This window comes from Crocodylus porosus, unplaced genomic scaffold (genome assembly GCF_001723895.1).
Source record: "Crocodylus porosus isolate Cpor-Errol unplaced genomic scaffold, CroPor_comp1, whole genome shotgun sequence".
Lineage (NCBI taxonomy): Eukaryota > Metazoa > Chordata > Crocodylia > Crocodylidae > Crocodylus > Crocodylus porosus.
Genome location: NW_017728925.1, coordinates 13434358 through 13451630, shown reverse-complemented (window position 1 = coordinate 13451630; position 17273 = coordinate 13434358). Strand labels below are relative to the sequence as shown.

Genomic DNA, 17273 nt, shown 5'->3' with positions numbered 1-17273 from the left:
TTGGCCAGGGTTGAAATGGGATGCTGCACCTGCAGAGGCGCAGGTCTGAAGGCAGAGAGCAGCAGGAAGGCAGGCAAGGCGCCTTCAGGGATCTGGCTCGCTCCCGGGGCTGAAACAGCCCTGGGCATAAATCTGAGTTATCCTGAGGATTCACAGCTCCAGCCTGAGGAACACGAAGTGCTTCTCTCCCATCCGGCACAGCCCAGGGCCTCTATCTCCGCACGCGCTACACACCTTCTCCCACTATCCCAGCATCCCTTGCAACAGTTTTTGGATGAGGGGCAGAAGACAGGATGGCTTACGGTAACCTTCTGCTGTGTCTGTGCTAGAGAAATTCTCCCTTCAGCCCTTTGCAGCAAACTTCCACCCCCAGTACATCGTACGGGCAAGGAATGGGAGCCAGGGACAAAATCTGTTGCCGGATTTCCAGGCTCCCGGCCCAGTGCCCCACCCTCGAGCAAGGTGTGAGTGCAAATAAGGCCATATGCTCACTAAGCGGCTCAGATTTTGCTTCAGGTGAGACTTTTCAGCTAGTTCAACTTTTTATCTATATTTCCAGCTCCCCAAGTACCTAGTCATTAAGGGCTGAGTGGATGATAAGTCACAATTCAGACCATCCTTCCTTTCTTTCCCTACTAAGACATTGACCAAGAGCAACTAGGTTGTGCCTGTTTGGAGATGTACATACTGATACAATACAGCCCAGGCCCTGTCTGCAAAGCCAGGACCTTTCATTTTAGAGTCATTAGAAAGCAGCAGTTACATGCGTGGCTACATCCTCTGTTACACCTGGCTTCAAACAAGCAGCTTTAGGGCATTGGGATGTGGTTCTGTGTCCTTCAGAATAACAACTACCCACATTGCTTTGTTGCTGATTAAAGAAACAAACTTTGGTAGGAGCTCCCCAGCGTCCTCCCACCTCTGACTCTCCAGCCATAGTTAACTAAGAGAGGCTGTTCCCATAAACAACTGTGGGCAAAGGCCTGCTGGCATCAACGGCAATGCTGGTGGGTGACAAACAGTGGCAAAGTACTCAAAAAAGGAGCCACACCAACTTCTGCTGCATTAGAAATATAAGGAAGTGGGGAGCAGAGCAGTGCTGGACAAATCAGAGCAGACAAAATTAGTAGGAAATGAGGTTTTATTACACCCGGGCCTCTGAGCAGATGCTACAGGAGACAGAGAGCACAAGCATGTCGACAACCATAAAAATATCCTTGCCAATGTCCCTTAAACAAACACTGAATTGTCACCCTGCTTAAATCTATCTTTTTAGGCCCTGCCCGTAGTAATTTTGGAATTGTCCTTTCAAAATGAGCTTTTTAATCGGGAGGCTTTTATGATGTCTTCATCCCACTTACCTTCCGGCTTCCACACTAGCACGCGTAACGCAAGGCGTGTAACGCCGAATGGGTAACACACGTTGCCCTAAGTGTGAGAGACCAGGACGCAAATCGGCGGGCGTGAATATTTGTAAATATGTCCCCTACCTTGCTTTGTGGGTCCTGTTCCCTTGAGGGCTGGTCACGGTGATGCTAGTGTTTGAGAGCTGAGTCTCCGAAGATGTGTTGATGGTTTTGTCGTTGGTCAGCTCCATGTAGGTGCCATTGACAGTGTAGGTCACCATCCCTTCGTTGTCCTCGTAGTCAACATAAAGGCTGTCGATGTGTGGCCCCACAGAGTTTACCGGGTCCCCTTGGGCAAAGATGCTGTTCATGGTCATGTTCAGGACTAACTCTTTAGAGTCTGAGGTCTTGTCCAGAAGCTTGTCCGTGATTGCATTTTCCGAGAGGAACTCCTTGGAGGTAAACCTCGAGTCAAAGTCTCTGTCATCCCTGTCTGTCTGGTAAGTCGATCTGGTTGCATTTGAATCTGGAGGGAAACAAGCAGGGGAAAGAAAAACAGCTGCAAAATCAAGTCAAAATCAGACAGGAAAGGAGAGGATAGTGGCTGGCGATCTCCATGAGACTCCGGTTTGGTCTATGAGGCCTTACTGGCACCAAAAGAACTGGGAGTTCATCAGATGCAGGAGCCGCAAGCTCCTCCAGGTACATTTATCACAAGAAGAAGTGTGAGGGTCAGGAGGTGGAAATGGAGGTTTTGCCCCACTCTACCCCACTCCAGATGCTCAGTCCAGCACCGAGGTCAGAGTAAGAGAAGCAGCTCCCATAGTTGCTCTCCTCCTTCCCATGGAAAGAGCCGCTGCCATAAAATGCCTCCCCTTCTTCCCTGCCAGCCAGCAGCAGAGAGGAGAGCAGGGAGCAGGGAAGAACAAAGGTGGGCCAGCTGCCTAAGTCACCCCACATGCACCTACACCTCCAACTTCCCACGCAAAACCACCAGCACCCTGTCGCTAGAAAGGATGGAGGAGGGCCCTGAAAGGGAGATGCCCAGGGCAGCTGGGTGGTTCGTACCAGGATGCCTGGGACTGTTGCAGTGCAGATGGGAGAGCCTGGAGTAAAAAAGGAAAGAGTGGGTGGATGCCAGCTAGGCTGGGTGCTGAAGCAGCTGATGATCAAGGAGTAGGGAAGCCTGGGACCAGCACTTGGCTTCTCCACTTGTTGCAGTTGGGGCAACAAGGAGGGAGGCAGAGAGCAAGCTCTGATTTGACCCCAAGTGCATTGCTAGCCACCCCTGCAATGCACAAAATCCAGAGGGCAAAAAGAACAGACGAGTAGAGGGCCAAAAGAAACTTCCCACAGTGCCCCCGCAAAAGTTAACCAGCCGGGCATTTCTGCTCCAAAGAAAACCAGAGCAATGGCCCAAGTCTCCTCCCTACCTTTGGGCTGTTTGCCCTTCAGTTTCAGCTCGCAGTCAATTGCTTCCGCTCTTTCATACACTTCATTGGTCTCCTGACCTTTGCTCAGGTTGAGATCTTCTGCCGTGTCCTGTCTGCCAAACACCTGGTTCTCCAAATCAATGCTTTCCCTGGAGAGTTTCCCAAAGTAGGTTGCATTGTGCTGGATGAAACCCAAAGGTCCATCTCCATCAAACTCCCTGCTTTCCTCGCTATCGGATTCGGAAAACGTGTAGTAAATGGGCTGCATGTTTTTTGAATGTGGTTTCCTTAGAAGGGTGTATTCAAAAGTTATGGCTGGGTTCTTGCCATTTTGGTTCCATACCTACACAGAACAAGCAAACTTGTTCATTGAGATGTCACGTGCATCTGGCACCAAACTGTATTTGTTGGCTAACACATGTCTTGGAATGACTGGTGATAGTCTCCTTTTATCTCTTTGTAATGTGGCTGTCACCCTGGCATCGGGGGGACTAACTCCTAATATTGGTCTGTTCTACCTACCCAAATTCATCCATCATGAATACTTGGGAAAAGTGGATACAGGACTAGATTGGGAGTCAGAAGAGCCAGACTCTCTCTCTCATAGCTCTGCAAGCGACCGACCAAGCGCTTTGAGCTTCTCCAAGGGAAAGGGGCAAGGTAACGAACTATACGAGGAAAAAAGAGGATCTGCCGACAGACAACGTGACAAAATTAAAAACTGAATTTTATCAAGGGAAAGATGTGCTACAGCCTAGTCACTCAACTTCTGATCTTTACAGAACCGGGCTTCAAGGGTTGATGGTGGAGAACTAGACTGATGTTGCCTATGTGCTTTCGGTCCATGTGGCCTTCTCATTTCCACCCAGGATATAAACACGGCTCTTTGCATTTATGACTGGCATCATCTCTCCCTACTTGCCATCTTCAAACACAGTCTGCTGTGTATTTTAACCCCAGACAAAAAAGAGGGGGAGGTTAGCGCAGTAAAAAGCAGAACAGTCGCTCTGCAGCCATGGAGCATCTGTAATTCTGCGGCTCGGGGGTGGGAAGAGGAATCCTTCCACCCAAGCCCCTGTGGAGAGCCCAGCATGCCGTCTAGTTGCTATGGCTGCACAAAAAAGATTTGGCCACCGGGAACTAACATGGTTAAGAAACAGCCAGGAATAAAAATTCAACGGGATCCAACATAATCGTTCCCTTCCCCGCAATTCCTAGCCCTGCAATATAAAAATGCAAAGCATACCATTATGTTCAAGCCTTGATTAGTTGGCCCTTGTGCAACGATATATTCTATGCCAGTCTCATAAACATCCATAGGCCTCCTGTACTTGAACACCGTGCCTGCAATATTGAAATTCTTTGGGCTGTCAACTTTGTAATTCCCATTGAAAAAATAGTACCCGGCTTCATCTGCAACAGCTTAAAACAAGAGGCAGAAGGAAATAAGATGAATGTAGTGTAGAAAAAATCCACAATCGCTTCTCATACTGCACATGGATATCTTTATCTGCTCAATGAGCACTTATATTATTAAAATTTCATAATACACATATTATTGTTTTTATTGCATTTCCAAAGCCATGTCTGTGCCTGTACAAAGCCCAGCTTCAAATTTTTTTTTAGACTGCTAGCTTCTTAGATCAAGGGCTGTCATGTATTAAATGCCCATCCATCACCTACCACAGTGAAGCCCCACCTGGCTGAGGTTTTCGTGGACTACCACGGCATAAATGCTAAATAAGAAAAGTTTTCCATGCTTCAGACAAGCTGGATACGTTTCAGGACTGTGTGTTCCTACACTTCCATCTACTGGAGACTGAAGTTGATAACCCATCTCTCACAACATGGATATCTTGCCACCTAAGCCATGAGTCTAATAGACATCGAGCTTAAAAGCAGCTTCAGAATATGACAGTAAGAGAAACGTGCGTGCGCTCATTAAGCAAAATTATTTTGTCCACATCCTCCAACCTACATATTCCCTCCTAAGCATTAGTCACCTGTCAAGGCATCAACAGTGCAAAACTATAGGCCATATTTCCTTGTTACTGAGCATAGGTGGTTTTTCCTGAGCTGCAGAATCTAAAGTAAAACAAAATGCACCTAATTATCCAAGATCAAGGCGCTGTGAACGTTACAATTCTCTGCAACAGCAATGCCTGGACCAGCGGTTCAAAGCGAAAGCAATTAACATGTCGAATATCATGGGCCAAACCCTCACCTGGCATAAATCAGCATAGCTCCATTGACTTCAACAGAGCTAGGACAATGGACACTAGCTAAGACCCTGGCCCACGTCCGCAGTAGAGTTATTTGTATTCAACACATGCTTTTACTTGGGGGGTGGAGGGTGGGAACCACAACACACATGCACTAGTTCTAACTGAGCACCAAGAGGTTATACACACCCAAAACATCCGCAGATTTTTTCCGTTCAACTATCTGGATATCTCTTGCTCCCGCAGGAATGTGCGTCACCAGAGAATAGCCTACGGAAAGCTTTGTATTAATGAAAGAAAAGCTTTATAACAAACCACGTGACCAACAAGGGTCTCTAGAGCCAGTATTTGCTACACAAGAGCCAGGTTGGCTTTGACCTTTCCAAATGACGGAAAAAGATGGCCAATGGTAACACCCACCTGACCCCTCATAACATTCACCCCTTTTCCTGCCCAGAGCAGGGGGTCGGACTCGATGACCAGATGAGATCCCTTCTGATCCAAGCATCTATGAATTTATGTGTCGGCTTCCCTGCCTCCTTTGCCAGAGGTTGCAATCTCCACTTGCAGGAACTGGAGATGCTCCATCAGCTTCGGAGGAGCAATGTTAGTTTGCACCAGCTGAGAACCTTGCCCACCATTTCTTATCAAATCACCTTACATTGGCCTGAAGGCAGGGTGAGAATAACCTTGATAACCCATTTGGAAGCACGACGGTAGTTTCAGCTTTGATGATTGCTCTATGAAAATTACCAGCAGTGTTTTTCAACCTACAGTCTGGGCTCTACTGTCGGTCTCATTTATATCCGACTCGCCCCAGAGGTGGTGCAAGCCAAGCACCTGCTCTGGACTCATTCAAAAGGCGTTTGGATGTTTATCTTGCTGCGATCATTTGATCCCAGACTTCCTGCCTATGGCAGAGGGCTGGACTCGATGATCTTGCGAGGTCCCTTCCAGCCCCTAATGCCTAATGTCTATATAGTCCATGCACTTAAATCTGAATAATGCTACGACCAATTATGAGATTGGACGGTTCCACACACTAGGAAAAAGCAAAAGCATCAGGTAGTACTGTGATCATATTAGCAGTCAAAGATTTTTGTCTCCCCTTCTCCCTACACATCTGAGCATGCTTATTTAGCAAGGGGTAGAGGCATTCATCACCTTATTCTGAATCATCAAGTATCAGACCACTGAGGAGTCAGGGACTAAATGGACCAGCCATCTGATCCAGTCTGGAAAAAACCCATGTTCCTAGAAGTATTTTCTTGTATCTGTCTGCAGCAGCATATTGAAAATGTGACCTGCGATCTCACTTCATGGAGAAGGGCCCAAGGAAGATAGAACTGGACAAAGAAAAGCCTCATGAGCATTAAGGATTATACCTTATGATCATCATGCCCAAGATAGTCATAACCTCATTCAGAGTCTTTATATGGAGTACATACAAACAGCTGTATGAGCAGCCATGTGAAAATGCTTTTATTAGCTACATTCAGGAACAGTGCATTCATTTGCTGGTGACGCAGGAGCAACTGGTTAGAGAGTAAGAGCTGGTTTCACCTCTCATTTATGCGGATTATCCACCAGGTGGTTATATAACTACTGGGCCAAACCTTCAGTGGATGTAAAAAGATGCAACACCACCCAAGTCAGTAGAGCTGTTCTGAGCTACACCAGCTGAGGATCTGGACCCCTGACTGTAATACAGGTGTTCAAGATTGAGACCAGTGAGAGAGAGAGGTGGGTTCAATTGCTTTGCCCAGCACTACTGCAGAGGTCCCAGCTTTTTCAAAGGCATCCTGGCTTCCCAGTGTTACAAAGCATTTATTCCTTAGTGGGGCAGGTGAAATAAGACCTTAGAGCTGAGGTTGGTCCCTTGTGCAGCCTCGCTCCACTATCCAGTACACTGAAGTGCAGATACATCCTTTTCAATCCTTGCAAAATTACCTGTATCCTTGCCTGTCCGGAAACATAAGAACGATGTTCTCCAAAAACACCAAACATGGACAAAGCCCTGGCTGGGATGGTCTATTTGGGGATGACCCTGCTTTGAGCAGGGGGTTAGACTAGATGTGACCCCCTGAGGCCCCTGCCAACCCTCACTTTCTATGTTTCTAAAATAAAATGCTCCCAGAAAACAACAGGACTGCTGGTAAGATGGCAAAGCTGAAACTAATAGACTCAGAAAGATGCGTTCATTTAGAACAGAGGCAAAAGGTCATTGAAAGTCTTACCGAGATGCGAATTGCCTTTTCTGTAGCTCCCAGTAACGTGGGTGCAGCTGCTGCCGTCACCTTGGCAAACCCCGCATTTGTCCAGCGTGTGGGTGGAAAATAGAATCCCATCACATCCAATTGGCTAGAAAAATTGTAAGTAGAGCATTGAGGGCCGGGCAAATATTGCACCCACTGTAATTTTCTGAAAGCTACGGACAAGATTTTTGCTATAATGTTTAACAACCTCACATTTTCCAGACACGCAAACCCCTCGGAAATCAGCATATTTGCAGGATGTTCCGTCGCGAGCTTGAACCATCAACTGTCTCTGACCATCCACAGTGGTGCAATGGAGGTCACAGGGCTTGCTAGAAATGTGAACATAGTCATCTAAGGGAAAATGATATAAAAAATACAGTCAAAACAGGAGAAACACAATCACTTCATTCTACCAATGTCGCCGACAGTTTTCCTAACTAGTGCATCAGTAGTGCTAGCCAAAACTGCAAGATGCTCAGCTTTTCAGAAGCTCCCGTCTCTACAGGTTTGCAACCTGGAGCAGTTCTGAGGGTTGGATGATCCAACGCAGCAAACCTCTGCACAGATAAGTGGCTCCTACTCCTGCAGCTCATTCAATGAACTAATGTTATGAATTATATATATACACTAATGCTAAGATTTTCAAAGCTTCAGTGATGAGCATCTTGATCACTAATGTGGTTCTGAAAATATCAAGGTGTGTGCCTACAGGTTACAGATCAGTGCATATCAGTCCATGGGACTGGCCTGTAGCAGCAACGATGGCTTACCTGGGTATAGGTTTGCAGTATTGGCACATATAAATCATATAAATATGCCTATATCATAAAAATCATAAAAATCTAAAATATAAAACCATCATAAAAATCATAAAATATAAAAACATGAAATCACGTAAATATACCTATGCCTAAATCATACCTATATACCTAAATCGTATAAATGTATATGTGCATGTAAGATACTTCTACACATAACGATTTATATCTATTAATATACACATTAGATAAATTAACAGCTAATGTCAATTTAAAATTGTAGCTGGACAAACTGCAAAATCTGCAAGTATTCATCTGCGTTTGTTCATGAAATCCTTTGGACTGCATTCACCCTCTGTTGTATTTGCTTTCTGCAAATATTCAGGCAGCTATGTCATTGGCGGAAGCGCTCAGTGGGGGAGCGACTTTTAAGTGGATACTGCAAAATAGTCACAGAAAGTATATGGCAAAATCAAAACTGGGCCAGAAACCTGATTGTAAGAGCTACACTCAGCCAATTTGGGAACAGAAATATATCAGCTGGCCTGTGCATCTAATCAAAACAGCTTGAATTTCAAATCATTATTCTGTAAGTCTCCCAGTGAGCTGCTCCATCAGCCAGATTATTCACTGAAATGATCTGGTGAACAATCCTGAATAGTGGATATATGTGAGGAAATTCCCATCTGCCCACAGGAGACATGCAACATTGGTCAAAAAAATGATGGGCAAAAATCTGTCATTTAGGCCCTAACCTGGACACCATGGGGTGGGGGTGAACCACTCCAGGGCAAGACCAAGTAGGACCTAATTTGTGCCTTGGATTACAAAGAGGTTAGCGATACTTTTGAAAACCCTGCTAAGTGCCTATCTGCATCTCTAGACACCAAGATGGTTCTGCATGCATGGTGGGGGAAAATAATTGTAAAAACACCAAACCCCAGGGACTCAGGCTCCTCAGCAGCCAAGGCATTTTTGAAAACGGGACAGCGGCCCAGATTTTTGAAAGTACTGATTTCAAGGCGAGTTATGTTTCAAACCTAGGCCTTCATCTCCTCGGTCACACAGACAATTATCAAATTTTGCCCTGTGCAGTTGACACCCCTCATTTCAGCGACACTCGATAAAACACACAAGGGACGTATTCTGGGGGAGGGGGGGCACGTGTCACCCAGCATCACCGAAATGGGGCAGGTCGACTCAGTGGACGTACTGACCCATTCAAAAGGCATTTTGCATTCGCAAGCCAGCTTCTTCTCATTGTTGGAGCTCCCCATATTCTCTATGAGACCTTTAGCATTCAAACCTGCAAGTCCTGATCCACTGCAGTCAAACAGGAGTTTTGCCTGGGAGAAGACTGCAGGATCTCGCCTTTGTTCTAAGTCATCATTTTATTTAACAAAAAAACAATTTTTTTTTTTAAAGGCCTTGATTTGTAGCCACCAAATGCTCCTTTGAACGTGGGAGACAGTGACTGGTGTCCCTGTAAATCAGTTTAGTACATCAGAGGAGGAGCCTTCTTGAAGCGTGCAGCACAGTAGCTATCAAAATATTTTGGCCAAGTGTTATAAAACACACAAAGAATGTCTTGTTACCAGGATATAAAGGTTTCCATTGATACGTTCTTCCATTATACACATGGGAGTTAAACGATGAACACTGTTCCTCCCGAAAGCTCCTTCCGTTGGGCGGGCACTCCTAGAAGGGGATACATTAATATCCTGATGAAAACAAAATGCAGGAGAGGTTTCTGGCACATCTCAACTGGCTGCTTCCACAATTAGTATTTCGTGGCTTGTCCTGTAGCCTGGCTCTACCTGGCTCTGGAAAGGCCTGGGACAGCGGGAGGATGAGCACCTTCTGGAAGACAGCTCATCTCTTTCTCCTCCACCAGCAGCCTCAGCTGACACATGGCAGAACTGGGATGCCATGTGGCCATGCCAGGGGGCTGGGGGTGGGCACCACCCCTTGACAGTGCTTGCTCCATGGCTCCCAGCACAAGGCCAAGGAGTAGGCATGCCTCCAAACTGTGTCGATCCCGGCGGGGTGCATTGGAGAAGCAGCCACAGCCACAGCTGCAGCTACATGGGTTGGCGATTTGGGTTCTGCTCCTCATTCTTCTGCAGGGTTATTCAGTGAATCAGAACAAATCGCTTCATCCTTCTGTGCTCTGCTACCCTACCCATCCACTGGGTAACAATAATGCTCACCTATCGCAGGGGCTTGTTGTGGACATGCCCCAATGCTAGAGTGATGGGAGCCATTGAAAAGCCTTTGAATAAAAACAGTTACTCTTTTGCTGAATTGGGCTGGGAAGGGCATGTGGCAAGATGAATGGCAGTCATTTTCCACTCTTGTGAGCTATCCAGAATTGCAGACAGACTGGGGGGGAGGCGGATCACAAGTCAAAAGACATCATTTTTTAATATTTGTAATGCAAAAAAAAAAAAGAGTATTCTTACTTGTACTTTGCAGAGCTGGTATCTTTTGGATGTCCCAGTGCAGGTTTTATTAGCAAGCCCACTCACAGACTTCCTTCTGAACAAAGAAATGATGCTTAGAAATGGGGTTAGACTCTCTTGGAAAATAATATCTACATTGCCTGTTTGCATAGGTGCTCACATATCCAGTAGCAGTGTCTTCTGAAATTAAGGCATCATCCTATTGAAGTCCATGGCAAAAGCAGAAGGCAGGGTAGATTTGCACCTTGTAGATTCAATAAATTGTATGAGAGCTCGAGAGACAGAGACAAGCTTCTGTGAGCTGGAGCTTGCTTCATCAGATGTTGTGGGAAGATTTAGTTAGTCTATAAAGTACTAATCTACCCTGCCTTCTGCTCGACTAAAGACTAACGCGGCTACCCATGTCTCTCCATTCATGGCAAAACCCCATTTACTTCAGTTATCATCAGCACTTGCGAATCCTATTAATGTAATATCTACAAGTGCCAACCAGGGATCAGAGGCTCGCCGTGCAAGGTGCTGTACAAACACTTACTAAAAAGACAGACCGCTCTTGCCCCATGGGCAGTCTCAAGTGACCAGAGCAGCTTCAGGACTTTCTTACTAGTTCTCAATTAAAACCGTTAAGTTAAAGTTCAAGGCACCATGGGAAGTATTTTTAACTACTCCCTTCAAGTTTGCACGGTGGTTCGGCCTGTAGCTCCAGATGTACACGGTTCTGGAGGATACGCTTTAGTCAAATGCAAGTTTATTAGCCTCATACAGGGTGAAATTCTACAAGCCCATGTGATAACAGAGAACAGACAAAGGTGATCAAAGGGTCTTTTGGACCATCAAAATCTGTGAACTTGGTGGCTTAGCAAGGGATGAGTTGATAGTGTCCATTCAACTCCCAGAGGACAAATGATAAATAATTGTTTTCAGGGGCAATGACCAAAGTTTTGGCTGGCTGCACACATAGACATGCCAGAGGCTCGCTGAAGGGGCAAAGACACCCTGGGAGGTGGTCCATCCTGGGCTGGGGGAAGCACTTGGAAGCTGGGTCTGCGGTTTGGTGATCTCCCTTCTCCGGGGGTTGCAAGTCAGCTCCTCCTATCAGTGCTGCTTTTACTGTAGTGCAAGCAACTACGCCACGTCCACCTCTCGCCTACAAAAACTAAGGTCCACAGATTGCACTGTGGTTGCCTGACCCCAGTTGTCTTTTCCTGCCTAGCACAGGGGGGCTGGACCCGACGATCTTGCAAGGTCCCTTCCAGCCCCTAGCATCTATGAGCAAGAGCAGAAAGGCGCTTTGCCTAACATCCTCTGGCACAGGGCCCTTCAGCATGCAGGTGTCACTCAAGTACTCTCACAGTACCTCTGCCGGAGGCAATGCCTCTCCTGGGACTTGACTCCTCCCCCACAGGTCCTAGTGCACGCCGTCCATTTGGTCCACTCCCCCCACCAATACGCAGTGACATCTGCTCCTTCTTCAAGGCTGTTGGACGTCTGTGCATTATCCTATTCGCAAGGCCGGGCATTCATGTTCAGAAGAGAAGAGGTGTTAAACCTTCACACGGCAGGGATAGCTTGACTAGGACTGCTACTCTTGGGGATACCAGGTCTCACGTGTGCAAACTGCACTCCCAGATGCCAGACTAGGGAGGTATGAATATATGGGTCCTTGGGGAAGGGCATCATTTCTCCAAGAGGGCAGCAGGAACAGCAGCCATTAGAAGCTCGTGCTCCAACTGGGGTTTTTCTGTAGTGCCCATCACCATAGCATCCAAGCCTAGAGGTAGCAGTAGCTGCAACCTGCTGCATCTCTCCCCATAATGGACCTGTGAACCAGCGAATCTTTGCAGTTCACAGTTCTACTATCCACACCCTTGCCGACCCCTTAAATATCCCACTTTCCACAGTCATTCACTGAACCACAGCACATGGGCATAAGAAGCCCCTCTCTGTGGTTCCTGTAGGTCTAAACTGCTATACACAGAAGACAGGCATCCTTTCCCACAGTGTTTGGGGGTAGAGTTGTGCCAACGTTGACATCCTCATTTTGCAGGACATTCTACATTTCTGAAATTTGCTTTTGTTGCAAATCACCACGGGGAATTTCCTGTTAAGCAAAACTTGGCATTTTGTGGTCAACCAAATCATTTTATGTTGATTCCACCTGGTTTGTTTTGTATTATCATTTATACTGTGATCAAAAAAGATTACTTTAGAAATGAAAATGTTGCTTAGAAACAAACAAACAAAAAAAATCATTGTGAAATAATTTGGTAAGATCAAGAGGGGAAACGTGAACCTCAGGGGAAAGATTTGCTTTGGTCACTTCTCCAAATGAAATGGCTTCAACCTTGACGTGGTTCTACATCGTGCTTCGATTTTGCCAAATCAGCATCTTCTCAAAGACCGCTCTTCTGTCAGAACATATTCCACCCCCCGCGGCAGTGGATGTTCCCCTTCAGTTCAAAATGGGAGTTTTGACAATGAAAGGAGCATGGGGGGGAAGGAATTAAGGCTTCTATGTGTGAGCTGCGCTTGCTGTGTTGCAGTTGGCAGTGGGTGCCAGTGTGATGCACATGCAATGCATTGCATGTGCATGTCACACACATCCCTCCGGGCAAAAACACAGAGGATATAAGATGGCAAAGCCCATTGTCAGAGCCTTGGCTCTTTGGATCCAGCAGCACCAACGTGAGGTCTCCAGCTCAGCCCTCCATGTGTTGTCCAAGGGACACCATTCACACATACTGCTCCTGCCTGGAGCAGCAGTAAAGGTCTCCTGAGCTATCCTGCCCCATCTCATCCTGGCTCCAGGATCTCACCATTTTTCTCCTGTACCCCTGTGTTCCTCCTACATGCTGACTAGGAGCATTTCTCCATAAACCATCTCTGTGGGGCCAAGTGGTTGGGTTGTTTTTTTTATATAGGGTTCATTATTTCCCCACCCCATGTTCCCTCTCCACCACAGGCCTCTATACATTCATTGGTTCTTGGGAAAGACTCAAGCAGCTGTCCACAAATGGGGGAGAACGTGCTATCCCAGCTAACGAACCTGCAGAATTTTATCCCGTTTTACCTCCATACCGTGACTAACACGAGCTCTCTCTTAGCAAAATGCAGCACACAAGAGGAAAGCCTAGCAATGGAAAGACGAACACGCATATTAGACCAAGTGCCTCTGCTTAAAGCTCCTACAGCATGATGTCAAAAAACGGCACCGGCGTTTGAGTAGGTGGATACCTGCGCCCGGTGGGACATGCCTCTTTCCATGCGGGAGCTCACAAACCAGGCCAACAGGTAAGCCTGGAGCTATCCTTTCAGCACCAGCATGTTACCTGCCGAGTTACCTCTTAGGAACAGGACCTGGACTACAGGGAAAACCTATCCAAATGGGGCATCCTTCCTGAAATAAGCACAGCGTAGCTGTAGGAACGACGAGCGCGACGTCACTCGCCGAGCTGATACACTTACCTGCGCTATCACAAAGGCAATGTTTCCTACGAAGAACACGATGGCAAGGGTCTCCTTCAGATGAGAGCCTTCACTGACAAAGATGCTGCTCCAACTCCATTTAATGATCTTCATTCTAGAAAGCAACAGGCCAAACATCATGCCATTCAAAGCATCTGTCCAAATCCATGACGAGCTTATTTTTAGAGAAATGGTCCATGCGACAGTCTCAGGGCCCTCTTTTCTAGGGTCCTTTGGAAGACACAGAAGGTACGTCATACGCAGCCTGTTTCACTGGATATCGCAAAGAACACAACGTTTTGCATCCATAAAACGACAGGGCTCATAAATTATTACGAGGCCTTGAGCCTGCACTTTTATTTCGTCAATGGAAGTGTTGTCATTGGCCGTATTGGGCCATACCCTAATGATGGATAAATGTCACTAACAAGAGCCCATCATCCTCAGGACCTCTCCCAGATAAGACAGTCTGATGGGTTTTTAGAAGACTAGAATCACTATATAGTTTCAATTCACAACCAAAGAAAATGAGGGAGAAGGGGGTATTCAATTAGCTCCCATGGGTTGCAAGGGTTATGCTTGAGACACCCGACAGCATGAACTGCCCCTACATTTAAAAAACCAGTGCCTCAGAATATCTTTCTTGCAGCACTGTTACCTAATGAATTAAAGGCTTCTCAAAAATGATACAAGAGATCACAATTAACCATGGTGATTTTTGCTCTCTCATTAGGAGGTCCTCTTAATCCACTCTAGTTCTCACTGATGAAAAGTTTGTTCCTACAGCAAAGACATCATCCAAGATTTGGGGGAAAAACTTGAAAAAGGATCACAGTTGTTAGCCTTTCATCTCTATCCGCTACATCACCTCTGGAAAGAAGTGTAAAAGCAAACCCACTGACTCAGAATGATAGGGCTTTAAAGAAAACCAGAGCAATGTAACAGTCGGTTTCAAAGAGAAGTTGGAGGACCCCCCATTGCTAAAGCCAGAGATGAGCAAGTTTCAGGAAATCAGGGTCCAAGACAATCAAAGCAGTTCATGTCTCCCAGTTTAAATTATCCTTCAAAAGTAACCACTCAGTACATCCAGAGAGCGGAGAGTTAAGTAAGACACAGGTTGCTCAGGGGAGGAGGGGAAGGGATAGTAAAATCAGGAGGTCTGGAACATAAAAGTGTCTCTTTTGCACCCGTTTAATTCTTTCCCTGGGCTTTTGTGGCACTCTGGGGAAGGTGGATTTACTGTTAACACCACCACAGATTTGGCTGATGCCTGGTTAACAGGAATCATCAGCTGGTTGCCTTATCCTTCCCCCACCCTGGCATTACCACGCCGCTTGGCTTAATATCCAGAAGACGGTTTCCAAAGCTCAGAATCCACTGATTAATTGAAGCCCGGAGTTCTTGGCTGTGAGTCCTGGGGACAGGTGGCTGAGACTTGCCTTACACTTGGTTTTCATTAAGACTTCCAGACACTTCTGGTCCAGGGCCAATAAAATAACTTGCTCAGGGTTTATCCTATATTCAGTCAAAAAAAAAAAAAAAAAAGGTTAAAAGAAAAGCCCTACCCTAACTATCGAGGAGGGAATCCTGACCAAAAATAAAAATCCAAAGGACAACTAATTAAGCTTTGGATGCGGGGCAGGGGGCAGAAAAAAAAATCCCATGTCTGAATGGCAGAGCAGAGAGGGAGGGAGAGCTTGAACTTTCTTCTCCTCCAGTAACGCTCTCAGGTTTCAGATCCATCTCCTAAGGTACTACATGGACTCAGCAACGTCTAAGTAACCCCGAAGTGAGGAGTGAAGGTGAAGCCACCTTGTCTGAACGGACAGGGGTTGTTACTTTTCTGGCACTTCAATCGTTTTGGCTTGGTTGAGGGTGGGGGGGGGGAAGGAGGGGGCTGTCTTTTCTTTTCCTCTTCTAAACAGTATGCCATACATGATGCCTCCCTGCCATGAAAAGACAAGAAATAAACCATACCTTGAAAAACTGGGAAGTGCCAGCAAGGTGCAAGGGGTTAGTTTTAAGGCTGAAGATGCTCCAGACACCAGGTGCAAAAGGCTCGTGTGTGGGGGAAGAGCGAGCAGCAGCAGCAGCAGCAGCAGCAGCAGAAGGAGGAGCAGGAGCTGCAGACACTCTCCCTCCCCGCTCGCTCGCTCCTCAAACTTCAAAGGGCGGCCAAAGAGCCTGGGCTTCCAGAGAGGAGGAGCTGCCTAGTGGCTTTCCCAAGTCGGCTTTTGTCGGTTTTATAGCTGTCAGACAGACTGTGAGGAATTCACACTTCTCACCCTGAGATGTCTCCCCCCCCACCCTTTATACCCCCCTCCCAGCCTCCCCCCAACAAGCCCAAGGTTTAACCCGCTCAGCTCCCCTGATGCTGGGGCAGCAGCAGCCAGCCGGTTTCCTGCAGCCAGGCTGGTGGAGGACAGGAGGTGGGGAGGAGGAAACGGCACGCATGCGTTTCTGCGCGCCGAGACAGACACAGAGATCCAGCAGAGCCAAGTGCTTGCCCCTGGAGTCTCGAGGGATGGAAGGCAGGCCAGGCCGGGCAGGCCGAGACGGCCGCCGGTCCAGCACGGGGCTCGGAGCAAGGCCTGCGGTATTGTGCAGTAGCGGTCCAGCGCAGCCGACGACAGGGCGCGGGAACACTGTCTCCTTCTTTTGTCCACGGTGGGACAGGCGGCCACGCACGCAGCCGGAGGGAAGCAGGGGGCATCCGAGGCCTCGGGAATCCGCACGCTGCCCGCTCCATCAGACGGCGCGTGGGGCCCAAACACGGCGCTGCGTGATCGGGCTGCTGGCCAGCGTGGCTACTGAGCTGCGCCTCTCTGGCTGAGGGAGAAGGGGTCGCTCCGGCACTCAAACCGCAGCCGGGAGGATCTGTGAAATGCTTGCTGTCTGGAGCCTGGCCTTTGACCTGTCCAGTTGGTGCAGGTCAAAGGTCCCCCTGGCCCCCAACCACCCCCGGGGCTAGCATAGCGAAGGCCCAGCAATTTCCTTAGCCAGTGGCACACGAGGGAGCGATGTGGCTAGCATCAACCTCCAGCTGCCTTTGAATCCCCAGCCCGCTTGACAGGTACCCGTTTACAGTAGGGCTGCCTGGGGAAAGCTCTGGACGCAAGCCCAGAGCAGGGCTCACGTACGGGCTTCTGGAGCTGTAGCAAGATATTTTAACCATTCTGCTGCCCCAGCCAGCTCGCGTAGCCCTAAGCAGGCGTTCAAACTCCTGCCACCACAGCTCTGTGGGTAATTACACTAGCGCTCCCACCCGCGATGAGGCACAGCATCCAAAAAGGGCTCCAAGCTCTTGTCCAAAGTCAGATCGCTTCACC

General features: G+C 47.6%; 1 protein-coding gene across 6 annotated transcripts in view; it reads right to left on the bottom strand.

Annotated features, from left to right (window-relative positions):
- ADAMTSL2 (ADAMTS like 2) overlaps nucleotides 1-16246 on the bottom strand; it is a 43697-nt gene extending 27451 nt beyond the window's left edge. Inside the window, exons 1-12 of one of the 6 annotated variants that reach the window (XM_019540886.1) lie at nucleotides 15922-16246; nucleotides 15384-15459; nucleotides 13945-14059; nucleotides 11837-11979; nucleotides 10480-10555; nucleotides 9613-9715; nucleotides 7465-7610; nucleotides 7239-7362; nucleotides 5191-5271; nucleotides 4026-4201; nucleotides 2780-3122; nucleotides 1491-1872 (exon numbers count right to left, since the gene is read on the bottom strand). In XM_019540886.1, the coding sequence (XP_019396431.1) occupies nucleotides 1491-1872; nucleotides 2780-3122; nucleotides 4026-4201; nucleotides 5191-5271; nucleotides 7239-7362; nucleotides 7465-7610; nucleotides 9613-9715; nucleotides 10480-10555; nucleotides 11837-11979; nucleotides 13945-14058 (1688 nt within the window). In that variant the 5' untranslated portion in view covers nucleotide 14059; nucleotides 15384-15459; nucleotides 15922-16246. The other 5 variants (XM_019540890.1, XM_019540887.1, XM_019540891.1 and 2 more) reach the window with 5 other exon arrangements.
- Nucleotides 16247-17273: the final 1027 nt, after the last annotated feature.